This window comes from Pan paniscus, chromosome 4 (genome assembly GCF_029289425.2).
Source record: "Pan paniscus chromosome 4, NHGRI_mPanPan1-v2.0_pri, whole genome shotgun sequence".
NCBI lineage: Eukaryota > Metazoa > Chordata > Mammalia > Primates > Hominidae > Pan > Pan paniscus.
Window position 1 is genome coordinate 155,381,186 of NC_073253.2, and position 14,767 is coordinate 155,395,952.

General features: G+C 48.7%; 1 protein-coding gene across 2 annotated transcripts in view; it reads left to right on the top strand.

The window, feature by feature from the left end:
* Positions 1-1,912: 1,912 nt before the first annotated feature.
* FABP6 (fatty acid binding protein 6) overlaps positions 1,913-14,767 on the top strand; it is a 42,678-nt gene continuing 29,823 nt past the window's right edge. The window contains exons 1-2 of one of the 2 annotated variants that reach the window (XM_008972409.3): positions 1,913-1,973; positions 3,232-3,340. In XM_008972409.3, coding sequence (XP_008970657.1) covers positions 3,290-3,340 — 51 coding nt within the window. In that variant the 5' untranslated portion in view covers positions 1,913-1,973; positions 3,232-3,289. Of the gene's footprint in view, positions 1,974-3,060; positions 3,341-14,767 lie in introns of those variants that run through there. The other variant, XM_055112841.1, reaches the window with a different exon arrangement.

Here is a 14,767-nt window from a genome sequence, read left to right on the forward strand (position 1 = left end):
CAACGTGGCTCCCTCTTTCTCTTCCCCAGAGGGAGCTGCTGCATGGTTTCCGTGTGCTGTCTTCCACTTTGCTGCATCTTCACTTCAGGGAGGCCTGCAGTCTGCAGCCCTCTTGGGACCCGAGGGCACCACTCCCTGTTGGAACAGAAGAGTCAGTTCTGGCATCAGCAGTATCACTCTGTAGCTGGGTCCAGGCAGAGGGGACATGGGCCAGGAGGATTTATTCCAGGCTGTAAGATGCCCAAGTGCAGGGCAGCTGGAGAAGCCCATGCCGAGAGAGCAGGCAGTGCCCACAGTCCTCCTTTACAGGGTGTCTACTGGATCTCATGTCAAAGCACCAAGATGCCAGGTGGCTTGATGATGCCTGGGGAGCCACCATGGCACTCAGGGGGAAAGGGTCTCACTCCACGGGGAGACCTGGAGAGGGACATCCCCTATCCAACCCCTTCTGCCAGGTCTAGCCCAAACCTTCCCCAAGAGGGTTGAGAAGGCGGTGACAACCTCAACTACAGCTTCTCTGCCCAAACATGAATCCAGGTTTAGATAAAGATGAACAACAGGAGGCCCCAAAAAGGAAACCTGATGGGGCTCTGGGGAGAGAGGCTCTAGGGTTGGGGAAGGCTTTCCTGGGGGACTAGTGTATATACGAGCCTCAGGTCTTGTAAGGTTTTAGAATGAGGGTTGGCAGCTTCATTGTTGAGTCGCTGCTAAGTTGCAAGGGTGGGGAGTGTCAAGATATCTCCTAGTCCAATTCCATTTTCTTTTCTTTTTGTTTTTTGAGACGGAGTCTTGCTCTGTTACCCAGGCTGGAGTGCAGTGGCACGATCTCGGCTCACTGCCAGCTCTGCCTCCTGGGTTCACGCCATTCTCCTGCCTCAGCCTCCCGAGTAGCTGGGACAACAGGCACATGCCGCCACGCCCGGCTAATTGTTTTGTATTTTTAGTACAGACGGGGTTTCACCGTGTTAGCCAGGATGGTCTTGATCTCCTGACCTGGATCTGCCCACCTCGACCTCCCAAAGTGCTGGGATTACAGGCGTGAGCCACCGCGCCTGGCCTCCAATTCCATTTTCTATTCTCCATATCTTAGGACCGGGAAGGCAGATGCTGGCCACTCAGCCACTCTCATCCCGCTTTCCTACTCCAGACCTTATTAGGCTACCGTGACACCTTGTCTGCTAAGCAACACATGTCTGCAATGGGAGAAATCCCATTTGCCACCCTTCCCTAAAGGAGCTCTGCCTTACCTCAACAGGCCCCACGAAGAAGCCCATGGGAGTGGCCTCTCCTAGAGTTTTGCAGTGCACAACCTGTGCAGCCCTCCACAGGGGCCCTGCCAGGCTAGACAGATGGCTTTTGGGGGCTCCATAAGGTGGGAAGAGGGGTGGGCCCAGGGGGTTCATACCCTCCCACACTGCTTCACCCTAGGCAGTTCTACGCTCTCTGTCTTACACAGTGGACTTACATTGGACTTCTGAATAAGACTTCACTTGAGACAGCGTGTCCCATTGCTAATAACAATGACACAGGCTGTCACAACCCCTTCAGTAGAGAGAGGCCAGTTAAACCACAGGCTTCACAGTCTTAATCCCAGCTCTGCCTCTTACTGCCTGCATGACCTTGGGTGAATAATACTGTGTACCTCACAGTGTGGCTGAGAAGACCAATAGAGACAATGCAGGGACAGTGTGGCCAGTGTGGTGATAGTGGGACCACAAGGAAGAGGACAGTCCCTTCCAGCTCTGCCAGCAGAGCCTAGGGAGGGCTCTCAGCACTGTTGGCGCTGATCATTCTTCGTTATGGGGGCTGTCCTGTGCATCTCTGGTCTCTACCCACTCCATGCCAACCCTGCCCCCTCCTCAGTTATGACAACCAACAATGTTTCCAGATATTGCCAAATGTCCCAGGAAGACAAAGTGGCCTCCAGTTGAGAAGCGCGCGTCTGGAGAGAAATGCTGCAGGAAGCCGAGAGGGTGAGGCAGTGGGAGCTGGAAGGAATGGGGAAGGCAGAGGAGTCAGCCTCCCCCTGCTCCGGAAACTCCTCAGTCAGCTCCTCTGCTCTGTCCCTGGAGACCGCTTGTCTCTGCTGGAGGCTTCCTCCTGATAAGGCTGCTTCATGTGTGTGTGTGTGTGTGTGTGTGTGTGTGTGTGTGTGTGTGTGAGAGAGAGAGAGAGAGAAAGAGGAGCAGGAGGTGGGGGAAGGAGCTGGAGAGGGAAGGGAGAAGGAGAGAAGAAGGGGGAAGGGGGTGGGGAGAGGGATTGCAGAAGACAGAAGGAGAGAGCTAGGAGGCTAAAAATACCTCTGGCCCCCATGTCCCTAGTTTCTGCACAGACCCAAGATATAGCCCTGGGGACCTGGGGACCTCTGGCTACATAGTCTGGAGTCCTTTGCCCCCTCCTCTTAGTTACCTGAGGGAGATGATTCAGGCCAGAAGGGGTGCAAAGCGGGAAGAGGAAGGCGGGAAGAGGAAGGCACCCAGTCTTTGCTCTCCCTGTCCCCCCCAGACAATCCCCCAGCAGGTTTGCCTTCTGTGCCTCCAAAATCCACCAGGGTCAGGCTCCTCCCACCCGCCCCATCAGCCGCCACCTCTTTGTTTCTGGAGTTACCACCTCACTGGTCTCCCTGCTTCCACATTCCTTCTTCCTATCATGTGTTCACCAGGAAGCAGATGGAATGACATGAAAAATGTAAATTGGATCGTGCCATCCCCATGCCTAAAGCCCTGTAATGGTCCCCTCAGTCCTCAAAATCCAAGCCAGATGCCCGGCTACAGCCTTCAAGTGTTCACGGTCCCCAGGCCCCTCTTTCACTCACCACCAAACTCCCACCACACTGTCCTTCCTTCTATTCCTTGCCTGCACCATCCCCCTAGCTTTTTACCAACTGAGGCGTTATCTGAAATTCCTCTGCCTGCTTTTCTCAGCCCCATGTCCTAAGCATTAAGGTGTCCACAAAGATTCCTTTCTCAGACATGCCTTCCCTGCCCACCCCATCTGAAAACGACCTCTTCAAATACTGGCCCATCATCCTGTTGTTCTTTACAGCACTTTTGACTTTATCTTCTTAATTCCTGGAGGGCAGGGACCTCACATGTTTCTTCTGTATCTCCAGGGCCCATGTGTCTGGCACACAGTGAGCGGTCAATAAAATGGATTGAATAGACAAATGAATGAACAATGAGATGGTCTCCAGAGCCCCTCCCAGCGTGCTGGCTCTTTGTGTCATTGCAGACTTTGCACCTCTGGCTCCAGGGAGCTCACAGGCAGGGGCTGGTCCAGCCCAGAGGCGATGAAGACAGTGACGATGATGATGGTGGTGGAGATGCAGGTGCTGACTCAGGTAGCTCCGTGAAGCTGGAAATAAGTCATTTGAGGCAAATGAAAGGATGACCCAGGTCGCAGTGGGGAGAACACCTTGGGTGGGGGACTTGCTCGCCTTTCTCTGTGATGCTAATAACAGACTTGTCATGGCTCCAAAGCCCTTTTCCTCCTTTCAGCTGTCTCTCTGTGACTGTCTTTGTGAGAGTCTCATTGTTGTTGTTACTAAGATGGCTTCCCTCAGAGGACGGACACTTGGAGTAGTGGCAGGTTCGGCCACCCCTAGAGACGATGGCGGTGGGGACCGGGGCAGCCCCCTGGCCCCCTGGGCTCACCCCCCTCCTTCGCCACCCCGGGCCGTTCCGTGCCAGGCCGGCCACCAGAGGGCGCGCCAGGTCGCGGCATCCCGGCTCCCCGTCGGCCTGGGGCCGGCGGGCGGGGCTCGGCTGTCTCCTACTGAGGCCTCGCACTTCCTCTCTGTCTTGCCATTCCTGTCTCCCTCTCTCCCTACCTGGCATCTCCCCCTGCTATCTTCATCCCCTGCCCCCTCCTTCGTCTCCATTAGCAAACCCGCATGGTAGCCTATCTTGTGGTGAGCCCCAGTGTCCGGCGCGGGGAGGGACACAGACGCGTCCCAGTGGGATCTCCGCCCACCAGGGAGTTCACAGCCTAACCTGAATCCCCGCACCAGCCCAGAGCAATGAAGCCTCCTGAAAGGACTGCTGAGGAGAGACAGGCCGTCCTACAAGAAGTGGGGCAGGACATGGTCTTCCCCACGGAGGTGGCTCCACATCCCTCCCACCTACCCCAGCCAGGGGCCCTCTGACTGTGCCACTCACCGTGCAGGCGCACCACACCCGACGTCCTGTGATGGAAAAGGCTTAGGCAGAGTCTGGCTGCCTTATCTCACTAAGGGGTAAACTGAGGCTCCAGCAGTGAAACTAGTGTGAAGTCTGAGTTCAAATCCCATCTCTGCTGCTTAATAGCTGGACGACCTTAGACAGCCTTCCTAACCTCTCTGAGCTCAAGCTGCGGAAGTGGCAGCCTCTTAGGGTTATGGGAGAACACACATGCAACGTGCTTAGCACTGTGCCTGCAGTTAGTCATTATTCTTAAGAAAGTGGCCTACCCATGGCCACCTATTGAGCAGAGGTGGAAGACCTAGGCCCAGAATCCCCATCTGACCTCTGAACTCTCAGGCCCTAGCTCTTTCTGCCGTTGTGGGCAGAGGCTGCAGGGAACAGCAGAGGATGCAAACGCCAGTTGAGTCCTTTTTTTTCTTTTCTTTTTTTTTTTTTTTTGAGGCGGAGTCTCCCTCTTGTCGCCCAGGCTGGAGTGCAATGGCACGATCTTGGCTCACTGCAACTTCTGCCTCCTGGGTTCAAGAGATTCTCCTTCCTCAGCCTCCTGAGTAGTTGGGATTACAGGCGCCCACCATCATGCCTGGCTAATTTTTTGTATTTTTAGTAGAGACGGGGTTTCACCATGTTGGCCAGGCTGGTCTTGAACTCCTGACCTCAGGTGATCCACCCGCCTCGGCCTCCCAAAGTGCTGGGATTACAGGCGTGAGCCACCGCACCCGGCAAGTCCTTAGTTTGAGGAGAGGTCTGTGTTACTGTCCCCAGCTGTCTCATCTGTGTTCTCCTGCCATGGGCATCTCTTGGGATGGCTCCACACTTCCTCCTGGCCTGGCCACACCTAATCCTTCAAACCCAGCCCTTGGGTGGGGAGAGGGGAAGGTGGCCTTAGCATTGCCAGGGAAGTATGAACTGGCACAATCTTCATGGAGGCTTCGTCAGTGTCTGGCAATCCTCTGACCCAGTTGTTCTACTTCAGGGGATTTAACCCTACAAGAGGGTCATATATTTACACGTATGAATGTATACATATTTGTGTGCATTTATACATGTATCTCTGAAGGATACATAAGAAACTAGTAGTTTTGAGTTGGCTGCCATGGCTTACACCTGAAATCCCAACAGTTTGGTAAGCTGAGGCAGGAGGATCACTTGAGCCCAGAAGTTCCAGACCAGCCTTGGCAACATGGCAAAACTCCATCTCTAAAAAAAAAATACACAAATTAGCAGGGTGTGGAGGCATGTAATTGTAGTCCCAGCTACTTGGGAGGCTGGTGTGGGAGGATCACTTGTGTCCAGGAGGTCGAGGCTGCAGTGAGTCAAGATCGCGACACTGCACTCCAGCCTGGGCAACAAAGTGAGACCCTGTCTCAAATAAAACAAAAATCCCCAAAGAAACTAGTGGTTTCGTTTGCCTAGGGTGGGGGGGCGGGTAGGATGGAAGGGGATGGGAGTGAGGTGAGGTGGGAGATTTTCCCCATAGCTCTTTTGTTATTCTTGGATATTAAGAGAAGTGAATGTATTACCTATTTAAAAACAATAATTTAAAGGTTTTTAAAATAGGAATGGTAGCCAAATGCAATGCAATACAATTAAATAACAAAATAATAAGTAAAGTCAGAGTTGGGGGAGGAGCCAGGTGGGATTCCCTCTCCCCCTCTCATTTCTCACCCTTCTTCTTTCTTCCTCTTTCCCCTCCCCCTCCTCTCTTTCTTCAGGAAGCCACCTCTCCTGTTTTCTCCAGCCCACAGTGAGGTTTCTTTGAACTCATTCATTCATTCACTTATTTATTTATTTTTTGCGACAGGGTCTTACTGTATCACTCAGGCTGGAATGCAGTATATTATCATGGATTACTGCAGCCTCCACCTTCCAGGCTCAAGTGATCCTCCCACCTCAGCCTCCTGAGCAGCTGGGACTGCAGGTGCACACCACCACGCCCAGATAATTTTTGTATTTTTTTGTAGAGATGAGGTTTCACCATGTTGCCCAAGCTGGTCTTGAACTCCTGGGCTCAGGTGATCTGCTCGCCTTCACCTCCCAAAGTGCTGGGATTACAGGTGTGAGCCACCTCACCCAGCCATTCATTCAGTGATTCATTCTTCATTTATTCTTTCACCAAATGTGCTCTTGGGTGGAAGCAGGGATTTAGGCAGACTCTACTTTCTGCTCTCTACAGGGGAGACGGATATTGAGACGACACAATCCTCAGTATTGTCATTATCATTCATCGAAGTGCTATGAAGGAGAAGTGGCATGGCAGCATAGAAAAGGGACCTGAACTAGCCTGGAGGGCCAGAAAGGCTTTTCTGAGAAAGTGACTCCTTTATTTCCACTTAACTCTTCAAAAACTTTTTTCTCTTATGAAGAAACTCAAATATATACAAACATACAATACCCCATGTACCCACAGCCCAGCTCCATACTGATCAACATGGCCAATCCTACCTTATTCTATCCCACCTACTCCCCCACTTCACCATGTCAAAAAGCAAAACGTCAACAAATTGAGTTTCAAAAATTTAACTGGCTTGGCTGGGTGCGGTGGCTCACGCCCATAATCCCAGCACTTTGGGAGGACAAGGCGGGCAAATCACGAGGTCAGGAGATCAAGACCATCCTGGCTAACACGGTGAAACCCCGTCTCTACTAAAAATACAAAAAAAAGAAAAATTAGCCAGGCGTGGTGTCAGGCGCCTGTAGTCCCAGTGACTCAGGAGGCTGAAGCAGGAGAATGGCATGAACCCGGGAGGTAGAGCTTGCAGGAGATTGCACCACTGCACTCCAGCCTGGGGAACAGAGTGAAACTCCATCTCAAAAAAAAAAAAAATTTAACTGGCTTTTCTTAGCGATTCATGAATTGGGCAGAATCCTATATACAAAACAGAAAGGTGCTCCAATGGGGTAACCAGAGAAGCTGGGCTTTTTTTTTGAGATGGAGTTTCACTCTTGTCGCCCAGACTAGAGTGCAATGGCTTGATCTCAGCTCACTGCAACCTCTGCCTCCCAGGTTCAAGCGATTCTCCTGCCTCAGCCTCCCAAGTAGCTGAGATTACAGGCATGCACCACCGTATCTGGCTAATTTTTATATTATTAGTAGAGATGGGGTTTCACTGTGGTGGCCAGGCTGGTCTCGAACTCCTGACCTCAGGTGATCTGCCCACCTTGGCTTCTCAAAGTGCTGGGATTACAGGCTTGAGCCACCATGCCCTGCCAGAAGCTGGGCTTCATAGGCAGAAAAATGTTGAAGAAAGCAGAAACGGGGAACAAAAAGTGGATTGGTTATTTCAAAGTTACATTCCTTGTAGGGTTAAAGCAGAGGGGACCTCCTTATCATGCTGTCTCAGGTTGACTGGGGCATTATAGCTAGCTGCTGTGAATATCCTATTTTTGGAAAACTGGCCTATTTCTAAGTTCAGTTTGATTATATGGCCCCTCAGAATGAGTGACTCCAGTTTGGTTTAGCCTGATTTGTTAGGGCCTAGTGCAGAAGTTCAGTCCAAAACAATGGCATCTCATAAATTTTATTTAACAATGCTTACCTCAATTTTTTTCTTTGAGAAAAGGTCTTGCGATGTTGCCCAGACTGGTCTCAGACTCCTGGGATCAAGCAATCCTTCTGCCTCAGCCACCCAAGTAGCTGGGATTATGAGTGCAAACCACTGCATCCAACTCCACCCAATTATTTTGAACCAAATCTCGGATATTATATTTCTTTTTTTTTTTTTTTGAGATAGAGTTTTGCTCTTGTTGCTCAGGCTGGAGTGCAATGGCGCAATCTTAGCTTACTGCAATCTCCGCCTTCCGGGTTCAAGCAATTCTCCAGCCTCAGCCTCCCAAGTAGCTGGGATTACATGAACGCACCAACATGCCTGGTTAATTTTGTATTTTTAGTAGAGTTGGGGTTTCACCATGTTGGTCAGGCTGATCTCGAACTCCTGACCTCAGGTGATCTGCCCACCTTGGCCTCCCAAAGTGCTAGAATTACAGGCTTGAGCCACTGCGCCCAGCCTCAGACACTATATTTCATCTGTAAACATTTCAGTATAAATTTCCAAAAAATAAGGACTTTTAGGCCAGGCAGAGGTTGCAGTGAGCCGAGATTGTGCCACCACACCCCAGCCTAGGCAATAGAGTGAGACTTCATCTCAAAAAAAAAAAAAAAAAAAATACCCACAGGGTTCTTGCTGTGGAGCATGCACCTGTAGTCCTGTAGTCTCAGCTACTTGGGAGGCAGAAGCATTGTTTGAACCCAGGAGTTGGAGGCTGCAGTGAGCTATAATCCTGCCATTGCACTCCAGCCTGGGCAATAGAGTGAGACTCCCCATCTCTAATAAAATAAAGATAAAAATAAAAATAAATAATACATTTTTTTAAAAAAGCTCACTATGGAGATGGAGTGAAATTCCACGAAGGGCACACAATGAGTGGTGCATGAACGTGCTCAGCCCATGTCTTTCCTCCCCAGCTCCCCCTCATCCCCTGCATCCTATTTTCTTTTCCTTTTTTTGGGGGGTGGGTGGGGATGGAGTTTCTCTCTTGTCGTCCAGGCTGGAGTGCAGTGGCGCAATCTTGGCTCACTGCAACCTCCGCATCCTGGGTTCAAGCAATTCTCCTGCCTCAGTCTCCCAAGTAGCTGGGATTACAGGCGCCCACCACCAAGCCCGACTAATTTTTTGTATTTTTAGTAGAGACGGGGTTTCGCCATGTTGGGCAGGCTGGTCTCGAACTCCTTACCTCAGGTGATCCACCCGCCTCGGCCTCCCAAAGTGCTGGGATTACAGGTGTAAGTCACCGCGCACGGCCGCATCCTATTTTCTTTACTGGGAAACACACTGCTGTGGAGAGGGAAAGAAGCCAAGTGCTCAGGGCCTATCCAAGGTAGGAAGCCTCACCCTGCTAGCAGCCTTGAGCTCAGGCTTCCTGCTTTCTGAGAAATACTGTCCCGAGGTCTCCAGCTCCATAGGTAGGGATGGTCTGGGGGTTGGAAAGAAAGGGGGCATAACAGCTAAGGTTTTCCATTGGCTTTTTGGGGACCAGTGGTGCCTCAGATAGAGAAGCCCAAAACTGAAAGTCTCTCAGAGAATTAAAAAAAATATATGTGGTAGTCTCGTCTCCCACTGCCAGTATTGTGGTTTTGGCAGAGTTATGATAAGGGCTGAGTCTTCCATCTGGCATGGGATCCAAGGCCTCCCAGTCAAAGACAAGATACCATTAATGATTAGATTGTCATCTTGGCCGGGATTTGCTCTCTCAGCAGGAAGCAGAGGTTGCAGTGAGCCGAGATCGCACCACTGCACTTTAGCCCGTGTGACAGAGCAAGACTTCATCTCAAAAAAAAAAAAAAAAAAGCAACTGAAATACCCCCACACATTACATATTTGCATGTTCATACATGTTCAAAGTCATGTACACTTATAAACAGACATGCCTGCACATGTGTGCACACTCCTTTATCACAAGTGCTGCTGGCTTCCCCCTTCCTGACGAACTCTGTCAGATGCCTATTTCTCCTAGCAACCTTGTGTTCTGAAAGGCTGACTCCAACCCCTGCTCCAGGAGAGGGACCTTCATTAGTCTAAGCCAACCCTGGTGGTCTTAGTCCCTCTGATGGAGATTGGTTTACCTTTGGGCTATGTGACCACGTTCTAGCCAATGACATTTGGAAAGAAATTGGCTTGGGGCTTCTGTGAAATTTTCTTTATTCTTAAGAAAGTCATCTCAGAAGTGAAGACTCATTTACCTGTCATTGGATTCTGTAATGTGAGAGTGTGGGGTATGGAAATGCTGCAGCCATTTCGTGACCTTGAGGATGCAGAATTAAGCAGAGTGGAGAAGTGGAAATGACCCAGGGCCTCTAATGCCGTTACTGATCCACACAATCAGTCAACTTGAGAGTCCTCCCTTCCCATGTCTGGAATTCTAGTCATGAGAGATATTAACTTGATTTATTGTTCAAGGTCTCTTTTCTTTTTTCTTTTCTTTTCTTTCTTTTCTTTTTCTTTCCTTGTAGCCTAAGGCAGCAAACCGATACCCTCCTTCCATTATCTCACATTATCTCACATATCCATATCCATATATCTGTATATAAACAACTAGAGCCATATATAGAAAGTCACAGCTGAGCACATGTGCACGCTGCTTTACGTGTATGTATAATAAAAGCAGGCCGGGCGTAGTGGCTCATGCCTGTAATTCCAACTTTGGGAAGCCGAGGAGGGCAGATCATGAGGTCAGGAGTTCGAGACCAACCTGGCCAATGTGGTGAAACTCCATCTCTACTAAAGATACAAAAAATTAGTGGGGCATGATGCGTGCCTGTAATTCCAGCTACTTGGGAGGCTGGGGCAAGAGAATCGCTTGAACCCGGGAGGCAGAGGCTGGAGTGAGCTGAGATCATGCCACTCCACTCCAGCCTGGGCGACAGAGCAAGACTCTGTCTCAAAAAAAACAAAAAAGCAAAAAAACCCACATAATATTCTACATGTATCCGCAGTGATTCAAACTTAATATACACAGAGAAAAGTATACATCCTCCTAGGTACACAGATAGAAGGACACATATACATCATGTTTCATACATGCATGCAAATCTATGTATAGTACAACAGACATAAATGCACACGGGCGGTATGCATTTCTACACGGAGCCACACATACTGGTTACATCGATGGCAACATTATTTTTTCCTACCCACGTCTAAACATCGATGGCAACATTATTTTTTCCTACCCACGTCTAAACAGCCACAAAGTGCATACCCACAGCTCTGAGGGCTGCTTGGCTATGAGCACCTGGGACTGAAGGAAGTTCAGGAAATAGTTAGGAGAGGGACTTACAGACCAGAACACCACTGAGGAGTGAGGAGGTCAAGTCCAGGGTGGCTTGGACATGCACGGCAGCACCTGGGTCATGGATGCTAGACACAGCACCAAGGCAAGCTGTGATTAGAGTGTTTCCACCTTCAAAGGGGAAAAAAACCTTACTCTCACCTACCCCAGGACCTTCTTCCATACAGATGAAAAACCTACTTTGCCCTTCAAACAGCTCTTTTTGTTTTCCTCATAGGCAAATAATTGAGTTAGACGTTGCATGAAAGTCAATTTTTTTCCCATTTATGCCACTGGGCATTCTAGGTAGAAGGAAAAGTGCAAAGGCAAAGAAATGCAAAATAGCACAGTGAGTTTAGGGGATTCCAGTGGAAATGAGTTTGCAGCAGAAACTGAGGATATGACAGAAGATGAGGTAGGGAAATGGGCAAGGGCCACGAACCTAGATTTACCTCTAAACTCCCATGGCCCAATCCATTCATCCGACTCCCAGGGTCACATGACTTTGCTCCCAGGCCTGCATCTTCCATCCATCAGCTTTTTCATGCCAAACACCCAAATTAAATGGATAACCAAGACATTTTAGGAGACAAGGTAGCAATAGTCAAATTTTCTTTCTGGCTTTTGTATGGGGTTATTTAGGTTTTCTGCTCTAAATTACCCTTCTTTTGTTTCTTTTTTATAACAGAGAGGATTTACCAAGGACATTCTTGCTAAATTAGTTTGTATTTATTATTCAACAGTGTAAATCATCTTTCAAAAATGTCACGTTTCCAAGTTTAATAAAAAGTATTTCCAAAACAGTACATATGGTATGTTCCCATTTTGGATAAAATGTTTGTATGTATATTTATATGTGCATATAATAAGGTCTGGAAGTAAATACACACCAACTGTTAAGCAATAGTTACATATGAGAGACGGGATTGTAGGTCATCTTTACCTCCTTTTTTTTTTTTTTGAGATGAAGTCTCGCTTCTGTCCCCCAGGCTGGAGTGCGATGGCATGATCTCGGCTCACTGCAACCTCCGCCTCCTGGGTTCAAGTGATTCTCCTGCCTCAGCCTCCCCAGTAGCTGGGATTACAGGCGCCTGCCACCACGCCCAGCTAATTTTTGTATTTTTAGTATAGACGGAGTTTCACCATGTTGGCCAGGCTGGTCTCGAACTCCTGACCTCAGGTGATCTGCCCGCCTTGGCCTCTCAAAGTGCTGGGATTACAGGAGTGAGCCACTGTGCCTGGCCATCTTTATCTTCTTTAGACTTTTCTGCATTTTTTCTCAATTTTATGTAAAAAATTTCTGAATTTTATGCATTTTTCTGAATTTTATGTTACTTTTATCATCAGAAGAAAATGATTTTAAATTATTTTTAAAGTTTAAGGCTGGGCTCAATGGCTCATGCCTGTAATCTGAGCACTTTGAAAGGCTGAGGCAAGAGGACTGCTTGAAGCCAGGAGTTTAAGGCCATCATGGGCAATATAACTAGATCCTTTGTCTAAAAAAAAAATGAGTCAGGTGAGGTGGTGCATGCCTTTCATCCTAGCTACTTGGGAGGCTGAGGTGGGAGGATCGCTTGAGCCCAGGAGTTTGAGGCTGTTGTGAGCTAAAATCATGCCACTGCATTCCAGCCTGGGTGACAGAACAAGATGCTGTCTCTTAAAAAAAAGAAAAAAGTTGAATCTACATTGCAATGGTTTGAATGTTTGTCCCCTTCAATCTCATGTTGAAGCTTACTACCCCATGTAACCATAGCAAGAGGTGATAGGATCATGAAGACTCTGCCCTCATTAATGAATTAATCCACTAATAAATTAAAGAATTAATGGGTTATCATAAGAGAGGATTAGTTATCATGAGAGTGGGAGCCAGGCACCGTGGCTTATGCCTATAATCTCAGAACTTTGGGAGGCCAAAGCAGGAGCATTGCTTGAGGCCAGGCATGCAAGACAAACCTGGCCAACATAGAGAGACCCCATTTCTTTTTTTCTCTCTCTTTTTTTTTTTTAGGGAGTCTCACTCTGTTGCCCAGGCTGGAGTGCAGTGGTGTGATCTCGGCTCACTGCAACCTCTGCCTCCCGGATTCAAGCGATTCTCCTGCCTCAGCCTCCCAAGTTGGTGGGATTTCAGGTGCCTGCCACTACACCCAGCTAATTTTTCGTATTTTTGGTAGGGACGGGTTTTCACCATGTTGGCCAGGCTGGTCTCGAACTCCTGACCTTGTGATTTGCCTGCCTCGGCCTCCCAGAGTGCTGCGATTACAGGTGTGAGCCACTGCACCCAGCAGGGAGACCCCATTTCTAAAAAAAAAAAAAAAAAAAAGAATTAGTCAAGTGTGGTGGCTCACACCTGTTGTCCCAGCTACTCCAGAGGCTAAGGCTGCAGTGAGCCATCTTTGCATCACTGCACTCTGATCTGGGCAACAGAGCAAGACCCTTTCTCAGAAATAAATAAAGGTCTGGTGTGGTGGCTCATGCCTATAATCCCAGAACCTTGGGAGGCCAAGGCAGGCAAATCACTTGAGCCCAGGAGTTTGAGACCAGCCTGGGCAACATGGTGAAATCTCTCTCCACAAAAAAAAAACAAAACAAAAATTAGTCGGGTGTGGTGGCCCACACCTGTATTCCTAGCTACTTGGGGGACTGAGGCAGGAGGATTATTTGAGCCTGGGAGGTTGAGGGTTCAGTGAACAGTGATTGCCCCATGCACTCCAGCCTGGGTGATAAAGTGAGACCCTGTCTCAAAAAATTAAAATAAATAAATAAAGCCAGTTTGGCTCTCAGTGAGCTCCCCTTGCCATGTGATGCTCTGTACCATCTTGGTATTCTACAGAGAGTCCCCACCAGCAAGAAGCCTCTCACCAGTTGTGCCCCCTAGACCTTGGACTTCCCAGTCTCCAAAACTGCAATAAATCATTGTCTTTTTTTTCTTTTTTTCCTTTTCTTTTATTTTTAGAGACAGGGGTCTCACTATGTTGCCTAGGCTGGTCTTAAACTCCTGGCCTGAAGCGATCCCCCAGCCTTGGCCTCTCAAAGTGCTGGGAGTACAGGCATGAGCCACTGCGTCCAGCCTTTTTCTATGTGTATATATACAGTCTCAGGTATTCAGCTGTAGCAACAGAAAGCAACCTAAGACATACATTTTAATCAAAAGTATAATAAGAAAATTTCAGGAGGAAGTGGGAAAAGGAGACATACAATCAACCTGTGCACAGTAGAATCCTCCTGGTGTCTTCAGGAGACCCGACCTGATCTGACCAGGGGAGTCTTGCAGCTCCATCCTCTGTACCAAGGCAAGTCAAACAGGTAAAGCAGATCACAGAAAGGGCTCTGACCTCAAGAAACATGTGATCTAGGTGGAAGCATGAGTCACATATGCATGAAAAACACAGCAGGCAATAAATGACAGGTAAGCTGGAAAGAGAATTCACCTGGTTACCAGGAGATATGGGCTCTGTTCCTAGTTCTGGCACCCAGTGATGACCTTGGGAGCCCAGCGGCTTCACCTCTGTGAACTTTAATCTCCGTATCTGTCAAAGGGTTTTAATGACAATAATTGGGAAGCTGTGATCATCAGATGAGATAACCTATCAGTGACTGCTCTCTGAACTGTGGTACAAGTTACCTTTCAACCTGGAACAGCACCTCAAACACGAAGGAATCTATCCCTATGGTGGAAATTCAGGCCCAGGCAGTGGGCAAGTGGGGTAGATCATTTGGGGACAAGGCCACCTTTGGTTGGCCCTTAAAAATACCAGAACACA